General features: G+C 59.0%; 1 protein-coding gene across 2 annotated transcripts in view; it reads right to left on the minus strand.

The window, feature by feature from the left end:
* Positions 1–6,089: 6,089 nt before the first annotated feature.
* The window catches only part of SDC3 (syndecan 3), a 37,747-nt gene continuing 19,308 nt past the window's right edge, over positions 6,090–24,528 (minus strand). Inside the window, exons 1-5 of one of the 2 annotated variants that reach the window (XM_027618895.2) lie at positions 21,761–21,779; positions 15,314–15,431; positions 13,062–13,675; positions 11,096–11,384; positions 6,090–10,255 (exon numbers count right to left, since the gene is read on the minus strand). In XM_027618895.2, coding sequence (XP_027474696.1) covers positions 10,089–10,255; positions 11,096–11,384; positions 13,062–13,643 — 1,038 coding nt within the window. In that variant the 5' untranslated portion in view covers positions 13,644–13,675; positions 15,314–15,431; positions 21,761–21,779 and the 3' untranslated portion in view covers positions 6,090–10,088. Of the gene's footprint in view, positions 10,256–11,095; positions 11,385–13,061; positions 13,676–15,313; positions 15,432–21,760; positions 21,780–24,528 lie in introns of those variants that run through there. The other variant, XM_027618885.2, reaches the window with a different exon arrangement.

A 24,528-nucleotide genomic window follows, 5' to 3' on the forward strand; every position in this document is an offset into this window, starting at 1 on the left:
GGAGAGAGAGAGAATCCCAAGTACACTCTGCGCTGAGCATGGAGCCCGATGCAGGGCCCCATCCTATTACCCTGAGATCATGACCCAAGCTGAAACCGAGAGTCAGATGCTTAACTAACTGAGCCACCCAGGTGCCCCAGGTTCGTTGTTTTTAATCACGACTGTTGTGTTAAATTGTGTGGTTTATAGATAAGCCCACTGGAGCTCAGAGAAAAAAGAGCACCATGACAAGGAATAATCCAGAGACGACTTTGTTGGCCAAGATGCATTAAGCATTTTCTATGTACCATGTATCAACTTAATTAAACCTCAGGCCCGTCTGTGAAATGGAGACTGTTACTATCTCCATTTTATCCCCACAAGGAAACTGAGGCACAAGAGAGTTAATAATTTCACTTATTACTTAGCCAGTAAGTAAAGGAGCCAGGATTCAAACCAGGACAGAGTGGCCCCAGTCTGTTTCCTAACTTGCACACCGCACAGCTAACCTCAAGGAAGCTGGAGGCTGAGCCATGAGACAGAGCCACCTATGGTGGGAAGGGCCAAGAACTCTTCTGTTCACTCCTTTCCCAACAGCCAACCCACAGGCTCTCCCTCAAACTTCCGTCCCTTCCTCAGCTCTGCTGCTCCCGCCCCCCCATCAACCTGACGGCCTCCATCAGGCCCTTCCTTCTCTCCACCCTCCACTCTTCCAGGTCTAAGTATTTCCTCCTGGCCTCCCTTCCTTCTCTTACTGGTGCCAATGACTAGTGCTCCCTGGGAGTTCCGGGGGAGGTGTGGTCGGAGCAGGACTTTGACGGACGCACAGGAGTTTGCCAGGAGAAGCGGGGAGAGGGGGTCAAGGTTGACTGGGCAGTTTTATGACCTATGCCCCCAGCCTTCTTGGAGTCCATAAGCTCAGTGTCCCCATCTATAAACATGAGAGTAATACGAGTACCTACGACCTACGATTGAACGTATTCATCTGCTTCGGCTGCGCTGCCGTAACTAAATCCCACGGACCGGGCTTACCGGCTTAAACAAGAGACTTTTGTTTCCTCGCAGTCCTGGGGGCCGGAAGTCTGAGATCAGGAACCCTCTTCCTGGCTTGCTGTGTCCTCACATGGCCTTCCTCTGCCCTCCCGCAGAGAGAGAGAGCTCCAACGCTCCGATGTCTCTGAGAAGGTAAGGACACCGATCCTATTGGTTTAGTGGCCCAGGGCCCCACTCTTATGACCTCATCTAACTTTTACTACTTCCTTAGAAGCCCTGTCTCTAAATCCAGTCACCTGGGGGGTTAGGGCTTCAAAATACAGATTTGTGAGGGAGACAATTCAGTCCATGGCATAAAATAAACTCATATGTGAAAAAGTATTCTATTCTAATAAACATCTCTATGGTACATACCATGTGCCAGGCCGTGTTCTAAATGACACACCCATTAAAAAGCACTTGTGGGGGGAGCACCTGGGTGGCTCAGTCGTCAAGCGTCTGCCTTCGGCTCCGGTCATGATCCCAGGGTCCTGGGATCGAGCCCCGCATCGGGCTCCCTGCTCGGCGGGAAGCCTGCTTCTCCCTCTCCCACTCCCCCTGCTTTTGTTCCCTCTCTCGCTGTGTCCCTGTCAAATAAATAAATAAAATCTTTAAAAAAAAAAAAAAAAAAGCACTCGGGGCATGCCGGACACATGCAGAGTGCAGTCCGTGTGTCCTGTGGTTGCTGTTACAGGGAGGACCAGCGCTGGTGCCAATGTGCACCTGCTGTGTGTCAGGTATTGTGGTGGGCACTTGGATCTGCCTGCCTTTTGGCTCCCCACAAACCCCTTTAGTGGTCCCACTATGCCCATTCTATAGAGGAGGAAGCCAAAGTCGGGGGGTGGGGGAGCAAAGTGGCTTCCCGGGGACAGCCCGGGAGGCGCCAGCTGAGGTTGGGGGATAACCCACGTCTGTTCATGCCAAACCCGTGCTTTTCCCTCGCAGCCCACTAGGGCGGTAAGAGTCTCTTTCAGGATTCCCAGCCTGAGCCTTGTAAAGGGAGGGAAATGACCAGATACAATGTCCTCCAAAGTAGGAGGAGTAATCCCCAGCCAGCTCACCTCCCGGGACCCACGTGAACAGTGTGAGCAAGGCCAAGAATTCCCCGGAAAGCGGGGCACACTCCTCGCGTGGGAAGGGCCACGTCTGCCCCTTTCTCTGCAGGAGGGTAGTTCCCCCCCCCCCCCCCGCCACGTCAGCCCTCGTAACTCCACATGAATTCTTCCACCAGAGCTGCTCAGGGGCGTCAGTGTTCGCAAAAGCCCACAGTCCTGACGGTGGGGACAGGGACAACGGGGAGGGCAGGCAGGGGCTGGGCTCTGAGTCAGAAGACCCAGCTTTGCACTTGCTGGCGGTGCGACCCCTGGCAAGTCCTCCTGCCCCCAGTAATCAATTTCTTTTTTTTTTTAACATTTTAATATGAAGAATTTAAAATTTAAACTTCAAGTAAAAAAAAAAAAGTAAAAAGGAATACAATATAAGGAGCCCTCAGGTGCCCATGATTCAGCTTCTCCAATTACGGACCCGAATGTCCTGTCACTTCTCCCCCTGCTCTCCCACCTGCGCCCTACTCCCTGCACTAGCTGTGAGCCCATCACAAGCATCCTATGGCTTTATGTGCAAATAGTTCCGTCTGCGGAAGGGTAAGGACGCTTTTTTAAAAAACATAAGTATAGTAACCACTATCACGTCTAAGAACATTGACAATGATCCCTGTATAACAGATATTCATTCAAAGTTCACATTTCCACCTGCCTCATAATTAGCTTGGATTTTTTTAAAGAATTTTTTGAATCAGGATCTGAATCAAGGTCCCACCTTGATCAGTTAAGCCGTTTAAGCTTCCCTGGACATTCCCTCTTCATCTTGTAAGAATGTGTAAGAATTTATTAATTAAGAAGCTAGGGATTGTCCTACAAAAGTGCCCCACAGTGTGGGGCTTTGCTCACAGGTTCCCAGTCTCTCTCTGTGAAGTGGGGCAGCGGTTCTCTCCAAGAACGAAAGGAGAGTCTGTGAATGGGCACCGACAACTGGCAGGCGCCCCACAGGTGTGTCATGTGTTAAATATCTTTTGAGTCTTTCCATACCCTGCTGCCTCTGTTTCTCTGACATCACTGAGGTTCAGAGAAGCTTAGTAACCTGCCCGTGCTCACACAGCAGCTGTGGGTAGAGGAAGGAAGGAAATGGGAGGGTGAAACTAAAAGAATATTGACTTTGGGCAGAGACCCAGACTCGAACCCTACTCCACCCTCCAATAGCTTTCTGGCCTCAGGTTTCTCGAACTCTCTGAGCCTCAGTTTCCAGCGGCCAGGAGGCCAGACCTGCCTGAGGCTGCAATGAGGTGACGTGAGAAGAGCCTCCGTCCGGGTGCCCGGCACAATGTGTCACCCTGGCGCTTTGGCAGTCCACTCTCTGGCCTCCATCCCCCCATCCCGCATCGGGCCCAGCCTCTGTCCGCCCTGAGTGCGGGGAAGGCTAGAGGGCTCACAGCTCTGGCGGTGCCCGGCCTGGCCCCTCCGTCCACACGCAGCCCCCCTGCAGGCCAGCAGAGACGGGGTGGGCGGCCTGGGAAGCTGAGCACGCTCTGTTCTGCGGGCAGCCTGGGCAGGCGGCTGCAACCTTTTGGGCTGGGGGAAACAATCCGCTATTCTTCCTCCTTCCCCTCTGCTCCCTGTCCACCCCTGAGCCAAGGGCCCCACCACCCCGAGAAAGGCGCCACCTCCTGTGCGCGCACACGCCCATCTGCGCGGCCCCTGCGCCCGATATCCAGGTGCCCAGCTCGGCCCTCGCGGCCCCGGAGCCCGAGTCCTGGTTCACACCAGAGCAGACACCGACATTTGGATTTCTACCCATTCAGCAGGCAGCATGCTGGGCCCTGCAAATCGTAGTAACAAGAACAGTGACGGAAACAGTAATAGAAAGGGCCCACAGCTGCACAGCACCTGCCCCTGCCACGCAGGCTCTAAGCGCCACCCGTATAGGCAGGGACCACTATTGTCCCCACTTCACAGGTGAGGAGACTGAGCGCCAGGTGTGACTAACTCGCCCAAGGCCACTCAGCTGGACAGACAGCAGCAGGGCTGGGATTAAGGGATTGCCTGTAAAAGCTGGAAGGCGTACAGGGGGCCGCGGTCCCCGGGCCTGCGGGTTGCTTTCAGTACGATCTCATGTCGTCCTCGGAAAGCTCCAAATACCCGCCTTACTGTCCACACTCGCACGTGAGAACGCAGGCTCCGAGAGGCCGAGCAGCGTGCCCAAGGGCGCACAGCCGGGTCCACTGGACTCCAGGAGCGTCCTCTTCCCATGCTTCTGGCTCAGGGACTAGGGATGCGCTGCTGGGAATTCAGCTGAGAAGGTGAAGGGGGCTCTGCCGGAGGAAGACAACTCTAGGCTGTAGGGATTCATTAGAGGGCAGAATCACCTTCCAAAAGCCTCCTGGACGGGCGGCTGTGTCGAGAGCCTGGCCTTGAATGGTGGCCAACCAACCCATCACATCACAGCAGGCTTCCAACTGGGGCCCAGATCTGATAAAAGCTCGAGGTAGCACAGGGCTGGTCCCATCAAACCCCCCCCTTTTTTTAAAGATTTTATTTATTTATTTGAGAGAGAGAGAGCATGAGGGGGGAGCAGCAGAGGGAGAGAAGCAGACTCCCCGGCTGAGCAGGGAACCCGATGTGGGACTCGATCCCAGGACCCCAGGATCATGACCCGAGCCGAAGGCAGATGCCCAACTGACTGAGACACCCAGGCGCCCCCCTTCACCCCCTTTTATAGCTATGTGGTCCGAGCTTTCGGGGGACCCATTGTCTGAGGTCCCACAGCGAGGACCCAGGCCTCGGGGCCTGGACAGGACCATCCAGCAGTGAGTTGGTTGGGGGTATGGGGGTTGGAGGTGTTGGCTGAGGAGAAAAGACACCCCCACCCATTACTTGGTCACGAGACACCCGTTATTGTCTCTCTCTCTCCCCAGTAGACTACATGCTCTGAGGGTAGGGGCTGGGTCTGTCCTGATGACACCTCGTCCCCCAGTTCCAAGCGCAGGGCCTGGCACAGAGGAAGCCTCAAGAACCTTTAGTGAAGGGAGGGAGGGAGGAATGGGTAAGATCTTGTATCACACCCACAGGCCTTGGACTCCAACGCACCCCAGGACCCCCAGCACCCTGGGGGAGTATCACATTTTAAGAGGAATAAATTTCTACAGGAAATATTTGTGGGCCGCAGAGTGGTTTCCCTTGGAGGAGAGAGGTTCACGACCATGACACTCATACCTCGGGGCCGCCCCATGGCAAGAGGGCAGAACCTGGTGTGCCCCCAGAGAAAAGCAACACTGGAGAGGTGGGTTTTGGCTAAAAACAAAGGACTTCTCAACAGGCAGAGTGACCCGCTGGTCCCCAGGATACACCAAACCGCCTGTCGCAAGAGGCGTGCTGGCAGGGGCCAGGACAAGGCCCTCCCAGCTCTATGACCCTGTGAGCCTAGGGATCAGTCTGTGGTTCCAGGTCAGGGAACTCCTCCTCTGCTGATGTTCTGTTCTGTTCCAGCACCGTGCAGTGTTCTTCCTCACATAATCCTTACCCCATTCCATTTAGGGGGGATGGTCATTGTTATCCCATTTCACAGGTGAGAAAACTGGGGCTCAGAGAGCTCAGAAGTAGCTTCTCCAGCATCAGAGCTAGGAAATGTCACCTGAGCTTGAAACCAGGCGTACCGACCCCAAAGCCACGCGGCTTTGGTCGATCTGATTCCAATATCCTGTGGTCCCAAGATTGTTTCTTTGTGGCCTGAAACCAGCTCTTCCCCAGGGGGTGGACCACAGGGCCCCCAGCGCCACCACAGACTACCCCCCCAACCACAGCCCCTACTCTGCCTTACCACTCTGTCAGCTCTGTGGTTTCCCGAACCCTCTCAACCAACAGCAGCTTTGACCATAAAGGTTCCCGCGAGGAGTTGCCGGTCAATTTTCCTTGCTTGGTTCTCAATTCCTCCTGAAGGGGAAGGTAGCGCAGGCCCAAGGCGGAGGGCACGGGCTGCCCCTGCCCACAAAGTGTCCATGTTTGGCTCACACTCAGGCCACACTGTATCATTTCAGCTTAATTTTATTTCCTCTTATAAATGGGCACAGCACGGGAAGTGTTAACAAAAGAAAAGAAACAACCAAACAAAAAAACAGAACCAAAAAACCCAAACAGCTCCTTCACGAGGCTGGGACAGGTGAGTCCCCATGGCGGGGCAGGCACCTGGGCCTCCTTTCCCAGTCTTTTCCCGCCACTCTTCCTTAGAGCTTTGGCCATGAACTCAGGACAGGTGTAGTTAATAAACAGGTTATGGGGGAGAGAAGGGGCAGGGAAGGCCTGGGGGAGGGAAGGACAAATCCCCACCCACCCCAGGCTGGGTTCTCGGAGGGCTCTGTACAAGAGAAAGGACGCACAGGAGGGACACTGTCTTCAGGGGGCTCTCTGGAGCCACACTGCCTACGAAAAATATTTACATGTATTTGCCACGCTGGGGCTGGGTGCACTGAGCTGCCAGGTGGGCACCTGGGGGATGCTGGAACCATCAGCCCTTAGATGGCAACCCCAGGACCCAGTCTTGGCATCTCTGTAAATCTGTACAGTCTGTGGGCTTCTATTTACAGGCAGGAGGCCTGAGGAAGCAAGTCCAGGGTGGTGGCTGCCAGGAGGAACTCAGGAGAGCCGAGGAGGTGGGCCACTCCTGCCCCGCCCGAGAGGCAGAGATGGGTCTGCTTCCTGTGCCCAGGGCTCCAGCCTAGAGGCCCGGACAGATGGCTTTGCCGACCCCAGCGAGGTCTGGCCTGAGCACCCCAAGCCACTGCCCGCAGACCTGCCTCATCCAGCCCTGGTTACCACCCATCCACCTCCAGGGCTCAAGGGGACAAACCTTTCAGGAGACGTCCCCCCTCCGGCTTCCTAGGGAGACAGAGCCTGGGTTCTAAAAAGTCACAGCCAGAGCGGCGGGCAGGGGGGGATGGGGGGGCCCAAACCCCACCTCTTGAGGCCCCACCTGCCCTCCCTGGTTCTGAGAGAGGTTCTCAAGCCACACAAGCTCCCTCCCCTTTGGAATTGGCCCTGCTTCCAGAAAGTGCCAGGGCCCTGCAGGGTGCCCCCCCCCCCCCCCCCCCGAGCACACTCGGGTGTGAACCAGACACATCGTACCCAGGCTGGGCTGGGTGAGAGCCCCGCACCCACAATGCACCTAGGACAGCTCCAGCTCATCCTTTTAACCGACCTTGTCTTGGCCCGCCCTGCCGAGCTGGGCTGGCCGGAGTGGATTTGGGCTAGTCAGACTGTGTTCAGTTTCATGCGGACAAAGCCTGGGCCTTTGTCTCAGGTCCAGGGCTCCATGAACAAGACCCTCGGCCTCTTCTCTCAAATGCAAAGGACAGAGAGAAGAGGCCAGTGCCAGGAGGCAAAGCCCCAAACCCCAAGCTAGAAGCCAGCCCTCAGGATGTGGGGAGTCAGGCCTGCTGGGGCCAGGCTAGACCCACGCAGGCCACCAGAAGCCCATTCCAGCCAGACCAAGCCCAGCTCACCCATCCTTGCCGGGTCCTACCCCACCATGGGCCCTGGCCTCTGTCGGGGTCTCCAACCCTGGGCCCACCATCCCTGGGTTTGTGTCCTCTCTCCTCCATGCTCCCTGGCTTCTCAGCCTCGGCCTGCCCAGGCCTTGTCACCAGAGCTGCTGGCCCCAAGAGAGCAGCCCGCCAGGGAGCAGGGTGGAGGGAGGCCGGGCCTTTCCCGTCTCCCCCTGCTGCAGCCCTTCTGCTCCAGGGACGACCAAGGCCAGGTCGCCTCTCCTTCAATAGATCGTAGGCCCAGGGAGCCTCCCCTCACTCCTGCCCCCTTCAAAGGCTGGGCTCCTCACAAGCTTCCAGGCCCTACCCAAGGGGACACTGAGTCTAAAAGATGGAGCCCTGCCCTGGAAGTAGGATGGTGGAAAAGACAGGGGGTGAAGTTCCCCGGAAGCTCGCCCTCACCACCTCAGGCCTCCCTCCCCCTCCCCCCTGCAGAAGGTGGCTGCCAGGGAGTCCTGAAAAGGGAACAGAAATAGGAGCTGGGTTCCTGACTTTAATCTGGGTTGAAGGTGAGGGGTGGGGTGTGAGCACCCAGCCAAGCACAACTCAGACCACATCCTGTGGCTTCAGGAGCCCCCACCAAGCACACCCTCCCCAAGGGAGATCTGTGGCCCCACATTTAAAATATCTACAGAAGCGGCCCCCCCCTTGCAAGGGTAACAAAGAAGGGGGGAGGCGGGCTGAGGCCTGCGGTACCCCCACCCCCACCTGCTCTCAGCTCCTGGCTTGGGGCACTGTGGCGGGACGGGCTGCTCCCAGCTGCAGGTCCATCCAGCTGCACCCAGGAGGACCATCACGTGGTTTGGCCAATGAGTGGGTCAGTGTCCATGGGGAGGGCCCCAGGGTGGGACCGAGGTGGGCCTGGCGAGGCCAGTTGGGGGAGGGGAGAGGGTGCAGGAGGCCCCGGGCGGCAGGGCCCACCCTCGCAGGCACTTTGGGGACTTGTGTCCTGGGAGGCAGAGTCGGCCCCTAGCTCAGAGCAGAAGGGGGACACAGGGAGACCAGGAGCCAGGCCACATGCCCCTCCCTGCCCAGGGCTTGCAGTCCTGGGAGACCCAAACCCCCTCCCCAGCCTGGGGCCACATTCCAGGAACCAGCCTGCCTTCCTCAGCAAGGCTCCTAGCTAGTGGGGGGCTGGCCCTGGGCTAACCCCCTGGCGAGCAACCGAGGGGAGAGAAGCAGGCCTCCCCAGTGCCCCAGGGGGCTCGTGGCAACATCCCCTCCTCCGGGCCACACTTTATTCCGGGAAAGGCAAGTAAGTGCCCCCACCTATTCTCATGTGAGTGTGGGGCTGTGTGGGGGGGTTGTGCATCCACGTGGGATTGTATCTGACGTGCCGGGGTCACTGGCAACGCGGGTGGTGTTGGCGTCGTGGGGAGGGACTGAGTGTGACAGGGCACCTCAGGGGACCCAATATGGGCTGACTGTTCCAGCTTGACTCCACCGTCTCCAGTGAGCCTGAAAGCTGGAGACAACATGCGTGGTGCCACAGTGTACATGGATGGGGGGGGCAGAGAGAGGGGCAGGCCGCAGCGTCACCATCAGGCAATGATGTCTGGTGACTCACATGGTCATAAGCACTGGGGGGCCGTGAGAAACCCGTGAGACTCAGCATCTTTGGAAGAATGTGTGTGTCTGGGACAGGTCTGCACCGGCTGGCTGGTCAGGACTGTGTATGCTTCTGTCATTGCGCGCTTCTGTCTGTGTGTGACATGATGCGTGACCGCGTGGGAGATGGTGTCTGGGCAGAGCCCACTGGCAAGAGGGAGGTCTGAACAGCCCCGCCCCGCCTCGCCAGGGGCCCCCCAGGGCACTCTCAGGAAGTCAGTTCCTTAGGGGCAGGCGGGGATGAAGCGGAGGCCTGTGGTACGTGTGCCCAGGGCAGGGGTGAGGGGAGAACGACCCCACAGCCCGAGAGAGGCCAGGACAGACCAGGCTGGTGGCAACAGGTACCCTTTGTCCCGGGCAGAGAGGGGCCCTGGGACAGTGGCGAGAGGCTGCAGTGTCTCAGTGATTTCGAGGGCTGAGCCTGCCCAACGCTTGTCCTGGAAACCAGCCTGAGGGTCTCTCTAGCTCCAGGAGGAGACGGGGGCCAGGGTGGGGCTCAAGCCCATGTCAAGCCCCACCCCTTCTCCCAGCAGCCAATCCGCAGCCTCCTTCTTCCTGTCCGTCTGACATGAGGGCCGGGAGCTGGCTGATTGTGGGGAGAGCACAGCGGGGGGGGGGGGGGGGGGGGGGGGGGCACAGAGGAGTGGGGAGATAAGAGATGAGCTCCTAAGGGCACAGCAGAGGGCAGATGGCAGCGCCCCCGTCCTCAGGCAAGGTCTGTGTGAGGCTGGCAGTCTGGGCAGACCTTGGGAGGGCGGGCAGAGATGAACTGGGGCCAGGCTCCCTTCCAGGCCCAGTCCCAGGCCAGGGCTGGCGAGGCCGGGCCAGGGGCTAGGCAGAGGGGTGATGCTGAGCTACGGGAGGCACTGTGGCTCCGCTAGGCGTAGAACTCCTCCTGCTTGTCAGGCTTCTGGTACGTGACGCTCGCCTGCTTGGGCTCCTCCAGTGTGTAGCTTCCCTCATCCTTCTTCTTCATGCGGTAGATGAGTAACGTGACCAGGAAGGCAGCAAACAGGGCGCCCACCACCCCACCTACAATCACAGCTGTGGGAGAAGAAGGCAGAGGTCACGGGCTAAAGACAGGGCGGGACAAGCTTAGAGCCTGGGCAGGGGACAGAGAGTCTTGAATCTGAGGTGGGGGGTGGAGTGAAGTCAACTCGAACACCCCCAGCCCTGGCCGGCCTTCACAGCCCCTCGCCAGGGCCTGGCTCCCTTCTGGGTGCCTGACACACACTCACAGAAGCCCACACACACTCTAAGGGAGTGTACGATGCCACCAGTCGGAAGACACCCCGACGTTTCATAGACATTAGAAAAGCAAAAAACTGTGCCTGAGAAACTACAACACATCCCAACTATGGAAGGGCCTAGCACTTACTTAAAAAAGAGTTAACTTATGAGCAGATGTGCAGTGAGGACGGGTGAAGTGCAAAATGACCATCCCCATTCTACAGATGAGGAAAAGGGAGGCTGGAGAGCTGAAGGACCTGCCTGAGGCCACACTGCTCCTGAGTGGGGAGCAGGGTCTGGACCACGAGTCCAGAGACTCTTCGGGAGAGGCAGCCAACGCAGGTCCTCAGGGCATCAAGGCTGGGGGCAGGTCAAGCCAAAGGATGCGGTCAGAGATTAGGGTCCAGGGGCTGAGGTCCCAGAAGGGTTGCCCAGCATGGCCCAGGGAAGCAGGTGTCAGTGTCACACCCTGGGACAGGGGAAGGTCAGAGGAGGAACCAGAGGACAGGTCTGGGTGTTGAGGCCCCAGCTTTCCCTCCTAGGAAACGAGGTTCCTAGAAACCCACGCCCTGACCTCTTCTTGGGTTCCCAGAGGTCAAACTGAGGCCCGATCAGCTGCCTCACTCCGGGCTCCTCCCGGGCCCCAAGCCTCACCTACGAGCACCTCCTTCCGCTCCAGGATGCTTTTCTGAGGCAGCTGAGCAGCCGAGCTGCCTGAGTCGATGGCATTGTCCAGGAGGCCGGGGCCTGGGCGTGCACCCTTGGGCAGCGTCCCAGGTGGAGGTGACGGCTTGGCTGCAGCCCCGCCCACGGCCACCACCTCATTGGCTGTGTCTGGCTGTGTGGTCTCCTCTGGCAGCTCAAAGTCCCCGCTGGGCCCCCCGCTCACGGGCACCTCGGGCTCATCCCGGATCGTGGTCAGGATGGACTCCGGAGTTGGGGTCTGTGGGGAGGGTGGCATGAGCCCAGGAGCCAGGCCTGCGTGCACCTCTTGCCATGGGGGCAGCCCGTCCCCCTTGCCCCCCACCTAATCCCCCTTCCCCAATGGGTCTGACCCTTAGGAAGCACTTGCTACGTGTCAGGCACGGTGCTAAAACACATGACAGGCATTTGACCCTCACGACGTCCCCAGGAAGGAGGAATCATTGCCCCTGACTTACAGAGCTGGTAACAGGCTGAGAGAGGTGAAGCGACTTGCCAAGGACACACAGCTAGGAAGTGGTGGAGGCAGGACCAGAATCCCAATCTCTCCAGCTCCTGAGGCTGTGTCTTTGACCACCACACTACCCTGCCTCTCCTCCCCGGGCCCCGTCCTGACCCCAGCCCGCCTCTGTGCCCTCTCTCTAGCCGCCTTAGCGATCATCCTTGGGAGACTGCTGCCAAATTGCTGGCTGGGGGCTGCTCGATGCAGCCTGGTCCGCCGTCCACGCACCTGAGGCAGACGGGAGTCCCTCGGCCTGGGGGTCACTCCAAGAGCACACCCGCAGAGCATCACGCCCCCCGGGGGTGTGTCCAGGAGGCCAGCCCGGGAGCTCCCACCGCGTGGATGGGGGCCCAGGGCTTGGATGCTGGGCCTGGCGTCGGGCTCTCCATACCCTTCCCACCTGGCCGACAACCATGAGACACCAGGCGGCCCCGGAGGCTCAGGGGAGCTGAGGCCAGGGCCTGCATCCGGCCGGGGCTGGCCCTGACCTGCAGCAGCTCCGCCCCGACGGCCCTCATCCGTGAGGCAGGCGGCAAGCGGCTTCTGTACCCCAATCAGTGCTGCCACCTGCCCCCCTCGCCCCGCATGCCCAGCAGGGACCCGGCTGCTTCTCCCATTTCCTTGATCCCATGCATCCCCGGCCTCCCTGACATCTTCACCCTCTTCCCTTCAACCCTCCACCCCTCACCCCTACACACACATGCGCGCGCGCGCGCGCGCCCCTGGCCGCTGAAGCCAACTGACCCGCCGTCGCCAGCCAAGCCGCCTCTGTCGCAGGACGAAGAGGCAGCGCCACCCCGAGCAGCGGGTGCGGGCTGAGGGATGGCATGCTCCCCCGCCCCGCCCCCAGCCCGGGCAGGAGGCCGCACGCGTGAGCTGCGGGTTCTCCTCTCCCGCGGCCTCCCTCTCAGTCCCCTTCAGACTCACAATGATGGCGACGGGGGTAACAATGACAGTAGGGAAACTTCTGGTTGGCTTACTGCTGCCAGGCACTGTTTCAGGCACTGGACAATTCCCACCCCACTACGGTTCACCTCCTATTATTTCCTCCTCTTCGCAGACGAGGGAATGGATGTCCAGCGAGGACCAGTGACTTCCCGAGGTCCCGAGGCTCCCAAGGGGCAGAACTCCACGCCACGGTGCCCATCTCCCGAGCCCCTGGCCCGCCCCCGCCGCCACGCTTCACCCACTCCCTTCCCCATCCGCACCTTGTCCCAGCATCCTGGCCTCCCTTCCATCCCCGGCCACCTCGACCTCTGTCCTCAGCCCGGGCCTCACTCCCAGCCCCGGCCCTCCGGCCTCCTGCGTCTCTCACCCTCTCCCATCCCCAGACCCTCCCGGTCCTCGGGCCCTCCTGCCTGGCTGCATCGTCCCTCACCCAGGCCCTGACCCACCCTCCTCTCCCCACCTGCTCACCTGAGCCACCTCTGTGGGTCCAGGGGCAGTGGTCCCCAGGGGCAAGGTGCTCTTCTCGGGGACGTCAGCCTCCTGGGTGGTAGCTGGCCTGGGAAGGGCCCTTGGCCTGGAGGTAGCTGTGCTGACCATCCTGGGTGTTGGGGCCTCTGTGTCCAAGACAGCCACTGTGGTGGGAGGTGAGGGCGCTGCTGGGGTGGTGGCCCGGGCCGTGGCTGCCGTGGTCAATGGAAGAGGCAGAAGCCTCTGCACGCCGGTGGTCCTTATGACGGAGGGGGTGGCCGTGGAAGGGGGGGCCGCGGGGAGGCTGGGGGCGGCAGTGGCCACCGTGGCAGGCACCGTGGCCACAGTCAGGGCCTCCGCAGTCGTGGCGGCCGTGGTAGCCGTGGGAGTGGAGATGGTGGTGGCTCTCTGGCTGGGCTCTCCTGGGACCTCTGTCACCACGGGGGGGCTGGTGGCCGGCTCTGGGGTGGGGTGCTCAGAGGGGAGCTCTTCCAACGGGGTGCCCACAGGCTGGATGTCCATGGTGGGCAGCACTGCGGGTGTGGTCGACACTGCCATGGCTACATCCGGGCTGAACCGCATGGCTGTCTCAATGCCCGACTCCTGCTCGAAGTCTGAGGGGGCGGGGGAGAGGAGAGAGCTAGGGAGCTGGGTGATCATGCGGGGCATGAGGGCCCCAGGTAAGGAATGGCCATCAAGATGGGGGGGCTCCCAACCCTCACTCTGCACAATTTTCCCAGGACAAAATGAGGGAAAGAAGGAAGGTAAAGCCTGGCCAAAGGTTACCAGTCAGCTGGTGGCTGGTGGATGTTCCCTAAGTGCTCTCTGCTTAGCCAAAATTTCTTCTAGGGGGGCACCTCTTCCAGGAAGTCTTCTGTGATTATTCCAGACCACACCGCCTGGACCTTCTGGCAGGTTGAACCCAGGAAGTGTCAACTAAAGCCCTACAGGGTTTTTAGCCCTTGCTAAAGGCTGGGGGCAAGCAGGGGAGTGGCATTCTGGGAGAAGTCAGACCTGGGTACCTCCTACCATGAGCACGTGGTGGCAGGCACATTCAGAGCTCCCCGCAGAGTCACAGGCCACAGGGAGACAGCAAGGCGGGGAAGGAGCCCTTCCTACAGGGGAATGCTGGAGCAGCCTGGCTGCCTCTGAGCCAGGACACATGAAGGGGCCCGGGAGGAGATGAGAGCCGGAGAGAGAGAAGGGGCGCCTGACCAGGCAGACACAGGAGGGGTGGCAAGCAGCCAGGAAGGTTCAGGAGGAGAGACATGACCCAGCAGAGATGGATTTTACGAAGATTAACTTGCAAGAGGCTTACATGGAGTAAGCTAAAGCAGGGAGACTCGAGGCAGGGGACCATGGGAGGCCAGGGCTGTGGCACGTAATCTCCTACCATCCCATCAGACCACCTTGTCCCCTCCTTGGGCCCAATCTCAGCACAGACCCAATGTGGGGCTCAAACTCACAAGCCCCGGATCAAGAGTCGCCTACTCTACTGACTGAGCCAGCCAGGTGCCCTGAGCACTCAGCCCTTTCTACTACCGTTTTTCGAGCTCCTTCTCTGTTGTAGACCCTGACGTCTTGTGCTGAAGCCTTCCAGAGGCTCTAAGAAGACATATTTGGTCTCATCATCCCCAAGTGAGAATACAGGGCCTCAGAGAGAGGGAGTGGCTGAAGGAGGTATAGCTGTTAGGTGGCAAAGCCGGGATTCAAACTCAGGGCACCTCCCTCACTTTGCACCACTCTGCTGGCCTTTCCCAGGGCCAGGCTGTCCCAGGCACAGTGGAGGCAGCTGCCCCTTTCCATGGCTCCCGGAACCTGCCCTGGGCTACCGCTGATTGGACAGGAGGGGGCCCCCTGACCCAAGCTGAGTCAGCCAAATGATCTCACTGAGGATATGCCACTCAACCCAGACGCGGCTACTAAGTCCCTGCAAGAAGTCAGGGCAGTACTGTCCCCTGGGTTACCGAGGAGTGTTGTGTTCCCTGCCGGGAGCAGGAAGTCGGCAGGGAGACACGAGCAGGGCTCACAGAGACAGAACCATGGGGAGCAGGGGGTCCCGAGCTCTGAGGTCTCAAAGCCCTGGTTCCAGCCCCAGGAGGGTGGTCTGCCCTTCCGGTGCTCACGGTCCAGGAGCCTCCCTTGCCTGACCTCCCCCTCCCCGCACCCCACCGTGGAAGCGAGCCTGCGTGGGCCCCTGGGGGCAGACAGGATTGCCCACACACAGGGGAGAGGAGAGGCGAGGTACTTACAGCCTGAGCCCGACCCTGAGTAGAGGTCATCCAGCTCGTCATCGGGGAAGGAGTCGTCATCCCCAGAGCCCTCGAGATCCACGGGCCTCTCGAAGTTCTCGCTGCGCCAGCGCTGAGCCTGGGGAGGGCAGAGTCGGGCACAGAGCTCAGCACCTGGGGCCAGCAGTCTGGATGGGCCCAGAGGGACAACAGACACGCTCATGGGCCAAGTGGCAATGAGGGACAGCATCAGGTATGGCCACCACGTGGGCAAACAGAGCCAGGGCGGGACTGATTATCACTTCCCACCCACCCGGGGGCCAGGGCAGCAGCCTCATCTTCCTGCCTAATGGCCACCACTGCAGACCAGACCACTCCCTCACGCCCTGATCAGAACTGCTAGGTGCCAGAGCTGGGCTTAGAGCCAGAATGCTGGCTTTGAGTCTGGCCTCCAGCACTTAACTGCATGTGTGACCTAGAGTGAATTACTAAGTCTCTCCCTGCCTGTTTACTCATTACCCATAAGCAAAGAGTGCCTGCCTTCTCGGGGTGCCGTGAGCACAGTGGGCTAACATGGGTGTGAGCATGCAGTGGGGCTAACTGTGGGTGTGAGCACGCAGTGGGCTGACGTGGGTGTGTGCACGCAGTGGGGCTAACGTGGGTGTGCACACGCAGTGGGGCTAATGTGGGTGTGCGCACGCAGTGGGCTGACGTGGCTGTGAGCACGCAGGGGCTAACGTGGGTGTGCGCACGCAGTGGGGCTAACGTGGGTGTGCGCACGCAGTGGGGCTAACGTGGGTGTGCGCACGCAGTGGGCTGACGTGGCTGTGAGCACGCAGTGGGCTGACGTGGGTGTGCGCATGCAGTGGGGTAACATGGCTGTGAGCACGCAGTGGGCTAACACACGTGCAGTGCCGAGCACCTGTTGCATACAGGTTAGCGTGACTCTCAGTGTGGCCACTGTCATCAGACCCACCCTCAAAGTGCCTGTCACAGACAAGAGCCCACCCAGTCCTCAAGAACAGAGGCGGGGCCCCCGTTCCCCAGAGGAGGGAGCTGAGGCCCACACAGCGGCCCCCGGTCACCAGACAGCACATGACACAATGAGATTCAGACCCTGCCCGGGACCCGAAGTTTCCAACCCCGCAATCCCAAAGGCGCTGTGTAGTTAGTCCCATCAGACAGACACGGGGTTTGGGGAGATTTGGGGCTTTCAGAGGGAAGTACCTTGGGTAAGAGTAGCTGGGGGCGGGGGGTGAAGAGAGAGTAGGGAGTGTAGGCTCAAGCCCTGGCCCTGGGTCTTCCCCAAAACAGGAAGTTGGCCCACCTCCCCACAAAGCATCTTAATGCCTGAGTTAGCTGAGGGCCTGAAGGCTGTTTCCACTTCAACAGGGTCAGAAGGGGTAAGAGTGGCTTCTCAAGGGTCCAGCTCATCTGGCCTAAGACTCCTCCTGGAGCTGGGGCTGTCCCTCCCCAGGGCAATCCTGCAGTGAGAGCCAGCACAAAGGCAAGCAAGGCAGGAGGGCACCCTCACCCCCAGGGGCAGGCTTGGCCCCACCCCCTGCCACACCTTTGACCCTGGCTCCAGGCTGGGCCAAGCCAATCCCTGCCCCTGAGAGCTTTCCCAAGCAAAGGGAGATGGACGCCTGGGGCCCAGATCTGGAGGACTAGCACCCGGGGCTGAAACAAGCGAAGAGAGAGAAAGACATCTCCAGCAGAGGGAAGGGAGTAAGCACAGGCTCCGAGGTGGGGAGGTGCAACCTGGGCTCTCACCCAGGGCCCCTCTGCACCCTTCCACTTGCTGGGTTCCAGCCCCGCTGGCGGCTCTCTGTTCCTGGAATCTGATCTCTCTTGTCACTCATGCTGTTCCCTCCACCCAGAACACTCTTCCTTCTCAGCCCCGTACCCTCCCAACTTTTGCCCAGCCGACCTTGACGGCCCCTGTCACTTCTGCCGAGAAGCCCCCCTGCTCTGATCTTTCAGAGGATCCTGTGCTTCTGAATGCGCACCTATCACCCTGCTTGCATGTGTCCCCACTCGGTGACTGCCCACCCCACCGAACTACACCTTGAAGGATGCAGGCAGGACCTTGCCTGGCACATAGTAGGTATTCAGGAAGTATCTATTAAGGAACAGTTGAGCTGGAAGATGGGACTAATTCCTGGGGCAGGGACGGAGTAGGGGCAGGCTGGAGCTGCAGCCGGGGAAGCCCCATCACGGGAGGCTCTCGGTGACCTGCCGACAACTTCATCCTGGAAATGGGTTACTTTTCATCCTGACCACACGTCAGAAGATGGTGAGCGCTGATCTGAGGAAAGGTCCAAACATCCGTACCGTCTGCCCGATGTGGGGAACCACAAAAGGTGTGTGAGCAGGAGGGGGGCCCGGGTCAGTGCTGCATGCGGCGCTCAGCCTCTCACAATCCCACCCACCCGACAGGCCCCCTTCTGGGGTTCATACACAGCTAGGGTGAGGCGCCTAAACCTGGCTTCGTGCCTCAGCCCCGACCACCTGCTCCACAGCCCTACGCAGGCCAGCCAGGGCAAAAGGCCAGGGCAGCGAGCCAGGAGATTCCCCCTGTCCCTCCACCCTACCCATTACCCGCCCCCCCCCACACACACACACACCAAGTAATGAATTAATCAGTATTTACTTGCTACCAGTGAGTCATGGAGCGGAACAATGAGTGTAATTGCTCCCGTGACTAATTGCTGGGTCTTTCTCGGTTTTAGACATTCCAGGAGCTCAGAGCGGCTCTCATCCAACTTGCCCCCGCCCCCATCTCTGCCCCCACTACCCGGAAGAGCAAATCCCAGGACCCCAGACGAGGGAGATGGAAGGCTCCCTGCACCACCAGCCAAGCTGGAGTCCCTTGGAGACGTTCTGTGCAATTCTCAGGCAAGCAGCCAGGAGCCAGAGACGGGCAATTCCTGCTCAGGGCCACACAGCAGGATAGGGACTGAGCAGGGACCAGTGATCAGACTCCCATTTGTGGGCGACGTCACCTTCACGGTGTTTCCATCCTTCCAGAAAGGCCAGGGAGTAGCTGAGAGACCTCTAGCTGGGAGGAGGGGTTCTAAGAAGTCTGAGGTCCCTGGGGACCCCCAAACTGGAGTAAATGTGGGAGCCAAAACAGGGAATCCACATGATTCCTCAGTGGCCCCTGCCATACAACAGCCCCGAACGATCAGCTCCTGGCAGGGCCTACACGAATCCAAAGACTCCCCCCAAAGCCACAGACTCTTGAAATGACACGTCCAGAGACAGAGAAAGAACATACAGAGACACACCCTGATACACAGGCACCTCAAGGCAGCCAGAGAGAGGCATCTTGTGTTGGCATGCCTTTGGGTACAAACAGGTGCATGCACGGGGAGGGGGGCAGGCACAGGGTGGGGGCGCACACTGTGCAGCTCTGAGGCTCAGAGACAAGCATGGAGCCTCCTGTGAACCCATCAGCCTCCACTCAGGTAGCTCTCACCTAGATACTATTCATCCCTAGCTCAGTAGCCATCGACATGACAACCGTTACCATGGCGACCATCTCCTCCATGCTAAGGACCAGGAGCTCCAGCTCCCCACAGAGATGTGGTGGGGGCAGGAGAGGGAAAGATCATGGAAGAACAGAGAGGATGCGGGGGGAGGGGGCAGAGACGCAGGGCAGAGGGAAGCCAGGGGTCAGAGGGGCACAGGGGGGATGGGGCAGGAGGAGCGCAGGGAGGACTCTGAGGGAGAGAAAGCAGAGAAGGCGAGAGTGGGAGGCAGAGGGAGAGAACTCTCTCACATCTTAATTTAGCCTCATGCTCATCAGACAAAGCTGGGGAAGGGGCCACCTCAGTGATTTTCCAAACCTGCATCCAAGAGAACATCCTTTCTGAATAATAAGCGGCCTCCAGATGAGATGGAAGGAGGGATGGTCAACAGCCTAGTCACCCCTGAACTCCCCCCCCCGCCGCCGGGAAGCTTAACCTGTGGGGTGGGGGATGCCATCTTGCCCAGTCCTCCCCCCAAAGCCAGCTGAGGGCCAGCCTGACCCCTCCCTGGGCCAGCTGGGGGGCAGGGGCTCAGCGGGGCCTCCCAGGAACACTGCAGGGGTGCTGGGGGTTGCAGCTCCCAGGGGACCAAGAGGAGCCAAGAGGAGAGATGGGGGCAGGGAAAGCCTCCTAAGTCACAAAGTGCCAGAGGAGGATGGTGACAACAGCCTTCGCCTTCGACCCCCAAACGACCTCTCTATTTGCATAATTCCATGCATAATTAGCATAATTATCCAAGCCATTCCTTAAAGGAGCACTGAATCCGAAGGCCCCAGGACCCTGTGGCCTGCCCCTACCCCTCACTGCGCCCCACCTCCAGGGAAACTCACAACCCCCCCCAGTTTGATAAACCCATCCACATGCCTAACACCCCCACACACTGCAGCAAAGCAGGCAGTCCAGGCCGCATCCTCACGCACACACACCCCGCTGTGCCCCAGAGACACGCAGGTATACACAGACCCCAGCACACACACAATCCTGAGCAACGTTCACTGGCCCCAACCTGCGTGCCACCTCAGCTCATAGACAACACACCCCACACAGGCTTCAGCATAATCTAACCACACAGTGGCTCCCACCTCACCCAGGGCACATGCCAACCCATCCCCATGCCCAAGCATGTTCCCTAAATCACACATCCCTGCACACATTCCCCACGGCAGGGCCACAGACCTCACGGGCTGTACATGACCTCCGCTCTCGCTCGCGTGTCCCACACCCACCACACCGACGGGAGGTGCAAGCAGCCAGCAGGCCCGCTGCGGAAGCCCCTGACTCTCCTGCTTCCTGCCACCGCCCATCCCAGGAGCCCAACCGGAGGCTCCCGGAGCAGCTGGGGAAGGTCTGGGCTCCCCAACCCACGGCTCAGCCTCCACCTGTGCCCCACAGCCCCACTCCCTCCCTGCGTGGCCTCAGCTCGGAACCTCCCACCGCTGTCCAGAACCCCCCCATCCAGCCCTCCACACACACCAATGTCCGGGCACTGTCCCCACACCCTAGCGCACAGCAAACACACCTTGTGCTCCCAGACCCCACTCCAGCCATGTGCTCCGAAGAGGACCCACTGCATCATCCTATGCCCCACTCCCAGATGCCCACCAGCAGGCCCCTAACACCTGCAACCCTCAGTCTCCTACACACACACACACACACACACACACATGCACGCACACGCACACGCATGCACCATGCATGTTTTCCTCGTGGGTACAAACAAACACACACAGCACTGGGGAGAGACATGGCCCCCTTCCCAGGGCTACCACACCCCTGCCATTTTTCCTCGATGCCACCCCATCTTGACCCACAGCTTCCCCCAAAGAGGCACCAGAGGCTCCCATGGCGATCAGAGGGTGCCCCTCACCACGACTCACGCCCACCCAATCCTCCCCAGAATCTTAGAGCAGCTAGGCAGGGTGAGGGACCCAAATCAGGTGGACTTCGGGGATGTCTCCGCACATCTGCAGCCACTCGCTCCGAGTGCAGGGTGTGCATTCAGGGAGAAAGCCAGGGAGGCTCCTACCCAGACCAGAAGTCTGGGGTCACTCGTGCCCAGCTCCTATCACCTGCCCGTCCCTATCGCGAGCCTTCTCTGAGCAATAGGATAGCATAGAGGTTAAGCCAGAATGGATCAGCACCTCCCTTACTACTCGGAGGATACCAGGCAAGTCTCTGAATCTCTCACCTCAGCTTTCTCATCTGTAAAATGGGGGCGCTGATAATAGTGTGTAGCTCCTACAGTTGCTATGAGCATCAAACAGTATCATACAGGTAACGGACTGAGCACAGGACACAACACGCAGAGCTGAATAAATCAACACAGCTGCAATTATTGTTAATTATATGCTAATCTTTCTGTTATCCTTCCCGAAGATTTTATGTCCTTTAAGCCTTATCATCCTCATGGTGGAAAATAGAATCAGGATGATTACACCCACGCTACAGACAAGGCTACTAATGCCCAGAGAGGTTAAGAAGCATTGCCAAGGCCACACAGCAGGGGAGCGTGTAGAGAGAAAGAGAGGTTGGATGAGCGGGGAGAAAGGGCGGTTACAGACACAGACACACAAATTAGGTCAGCTGGCAGGGGGCCAGAGCCCAGCACCCCCGTGCACTGCTAATCATGCTGCAGAAGCTAAGAATAAAATCAGGAATAATTAATTCTGCCCAAGTTTCCTTCCCTGTGTGAGCCAGACTCAGGCGCCACTCTCTTGGTGACTGGAGGCAATGCGAGCAGGGGTTGGGAGCCCAGCTTTAGATTCACAGAGTCTTGGGTTCAAGTTCAGCTCGGCTTACCTGCTGGGTGACTCTGGGCAAGTTACTTAACCTCTCTGAGCCTCTCTTTGGTTAAAGAGAGACACTAATTACACAGGTGACGTACAATACCCATTGCTCAGCCTTACCCCGGCACGTTTCCCACCTCAGTCCTTACCTCAAGGCTAAACCAGGCCTGAGTGCTCACTGAGTTCCACTCTTCCTTCTTACAGATGTGAAAACTGATGCTCAGAGCGGGGAAAGACTTGCATCATCCCCTGATTAGAGGGGTGGGCGGTGGGGAATGAGTCTGCCCAGCAGCACTGGGGGAAGTGAAGTGATTTGTCCAAAGACACACGGTGACGTAACCACTAGCTCGTGGAAGCAGGGTGGTCTCAGCAGAGCCCTCTGGATCCCCACCAGTCCCTGTCCCCAAAAGGCCCTCAGTTCTGTGAGAACTCAGTGCCCCTCACGCTCACCAGCTCCAACCCGGAGACCCAGAGCGTCACCGCAGGAATGTGGGCCGGGGCCAGGCTCTGGGCAGCGGGACAGCCAAGGGGGCGACACAAAGGAGAGCCGGGCCCGGGAACGGGGGACGTCTCGGTCCCCAGCCCCCACCCGTCCACAGCTGCCCTGGCTGGGAATCCAGCACCCGCCACATTCACTTGCTGCTGGAGGGGTGAGGGGCACGAAGGCGGCATCTGCTGGGGAAAAGGCCACAGGGCCCCAGTGCCAGAGGGCAGAAGGGCCTGGGGGAGGAGCAGAGAAGGCCCAGGATGAACTCGGCAGTCAGCAAAGCCCAGAGGCACACACTATCACGGACACACCCTCCCAGCGCCCTTCTTCCAGACACCCAGCTCCAGGCTCCTGCTCCAGGCTCCTGCGAGGTCCGAGGCTCTCAGAGGGCAGGACACACCCTTGTGGGCCCATCCCATCTCAGCCAAGTGCTCTGCCAAGGGCATCCTGGCAGCAGAGCCTTCCCCACCACACGCCCAGAGTCCACTATCAGCTCCTCGCCTCGTCCACTACCCAGCCCTGCTGCGCTCCCACCACCTCCTCCCTGGAACCCCCTGCCCCTGGGCAGCACTGCCCCTCCAATCCACACCCCCTGCCGGCCCCCCCCCCCCCCCCCCCCCGCAGGGAGCGAGCCACTCCCAGCTCCCTGCTGCTGAGACCTGCCTGGTTCTGCGAGCTAGACAAGCCCCCTTCTCCTTCTCCGTACTTCCTCATTTGCAAAACCACCAGTGGAGCTTGGTGCTCTAAGGGCCTGTCTGATTCCGACACCGCGGGCCAGCCAGGCAGCCGGTCCTCGGGTCGAAGAGATCCAGGGCAATGTTATTTGTAAGAGAAAAAGCGGAAATCGCCAACATTCCGAGCAACAGAGGACTAGTTCAGTAAGCTAAGGCATAACCGCAACATGGAATACGACACAGCTCTCAATAATTGTGTTTTCACAAACCCACGCTCTCTTCTATCCGGTCATTAAAAGGCATGACTGGCTAACAGAAGGCTTCCATTTTTCACTTGTTTCAAAGACTATTTCAGGACCCGGGGAAATGCACGCATCACTTGTCAGGAGGTGGGACATACAGCTACGCTGCTGGGAGGATTGTACAGATGGTTCTGTCTCTCAATACCTGGGTGACCTTGGGTAGGTACTTAACTCTCTCGGCCTGGTTCTCCTGGTAAACAAAGATAAAATCCACCTCGCGGGTTCACAGGAGACTCCCCCACATTAACCAACTGCTCAATAAACACTGGCTATCAATGCTAGTATTATCGTTAAGTTTAGAAAGAGGTTACAAAAAAATAGAGAACGTGATCCTGCTTTAACAAACTCCCCACCAAAGTGAATTTTTCTTTTTTTTTTAAGATTTTTATTTATTTATTTGACAGAGAGAGAGAGAGACAGCGTGAGAGGGAACACAAGCAGGGGAGTGGGAGAGGGAGAAGCAGGCTCCCTGCTGAGCAAGAAGCCCAACGCGGGGCTTGATCCCAGGACCCTGGGATCATGACCTGAGCCGAAGGCAGTCGCTTAACCAACTGAGCCACCCAGGCGTCCCCAAAGTGAATTTCTTAACACTGAATCCTACTAAAGCTTTCCAGAGACTCTGGGTGGTGGGATGACAGACAGTTTTTCATTTCTTTCTCTCAGGACCTGTCTGTATTTTCCAAGTTTTCTATAATAAACTCAGAGTACTTTTTTTTTAAGATGTATTTATGGGGGGGGGCAGAGGGAGAGAATCTCAAGCAGACTCCCCACTGAGCGCAGAGCCCCACGCGGGGCTCCATCCCCCCACCCTGAGCGGAAACCAAGAGTTGTACGCTCTACCCACTGAGCCACCCAGGCGCCCCCAGAGTACTTTTACGATTAGAAATAGCACGTTCTTTCTGCACCCTCATCCCTGCCGTTCTCTGGTCTGTGAAACTCCTGGGCGCCTTCATTCTGCAGAGAGCCCACCGGAAACCTTCTCCTGGAGGAAGCTCACGGGCAGATAGAGGGACATGCAGAACAGAAGAGAACAACACAAGAGCCTGAGGGGGGCTGGCAGGGCCTGCACAGCACACCTGGCCACAGACGGGCTGGCGTGGCGGCGCCCAGCTCCCTCCCCAGGCCTGGAAAGGTCTGGTGGCCTGCTGGCCCAGACACCTCACCCACCCACTCTCTTCTCCTGCCAGCCCAGGTCCTGGGCTGTCATTCCTGTCTGTCCTAGTTGGGGGTGCAGGCTGGCCACCGAACGGCTGCCTACCATGTGGCCTCCGCTGAGACCCTGGGAAAAGCAGCCCCCTCCTCAACCCAGGGCTGGGTCACCCCTGTCACCACTCTGTCAACCCCAGCCACCTGCCTTTGAGTGTCACCCTCCTGGCCATCCTGACTCACACTGCTCATTTATTCCTGTCCCCAAGCTGGTGCCTCAAAGCAGGACTACCCACTGAGGCCCCATT

This window comes from Zalophus californianus, chromosome 4 (assembly GCF_009762305.2).
Source record: "Zalophus californianus isolate mZalCal1 chromosome 4, mZalCal1.pri.v2, whole genome shotgun sequence".
Lineage (NCBI taxonomy): Eukaryota > Metazoa > Chordata > Mammalia > Carnivora > Otariidae > Zalophus > Zalophus californianus.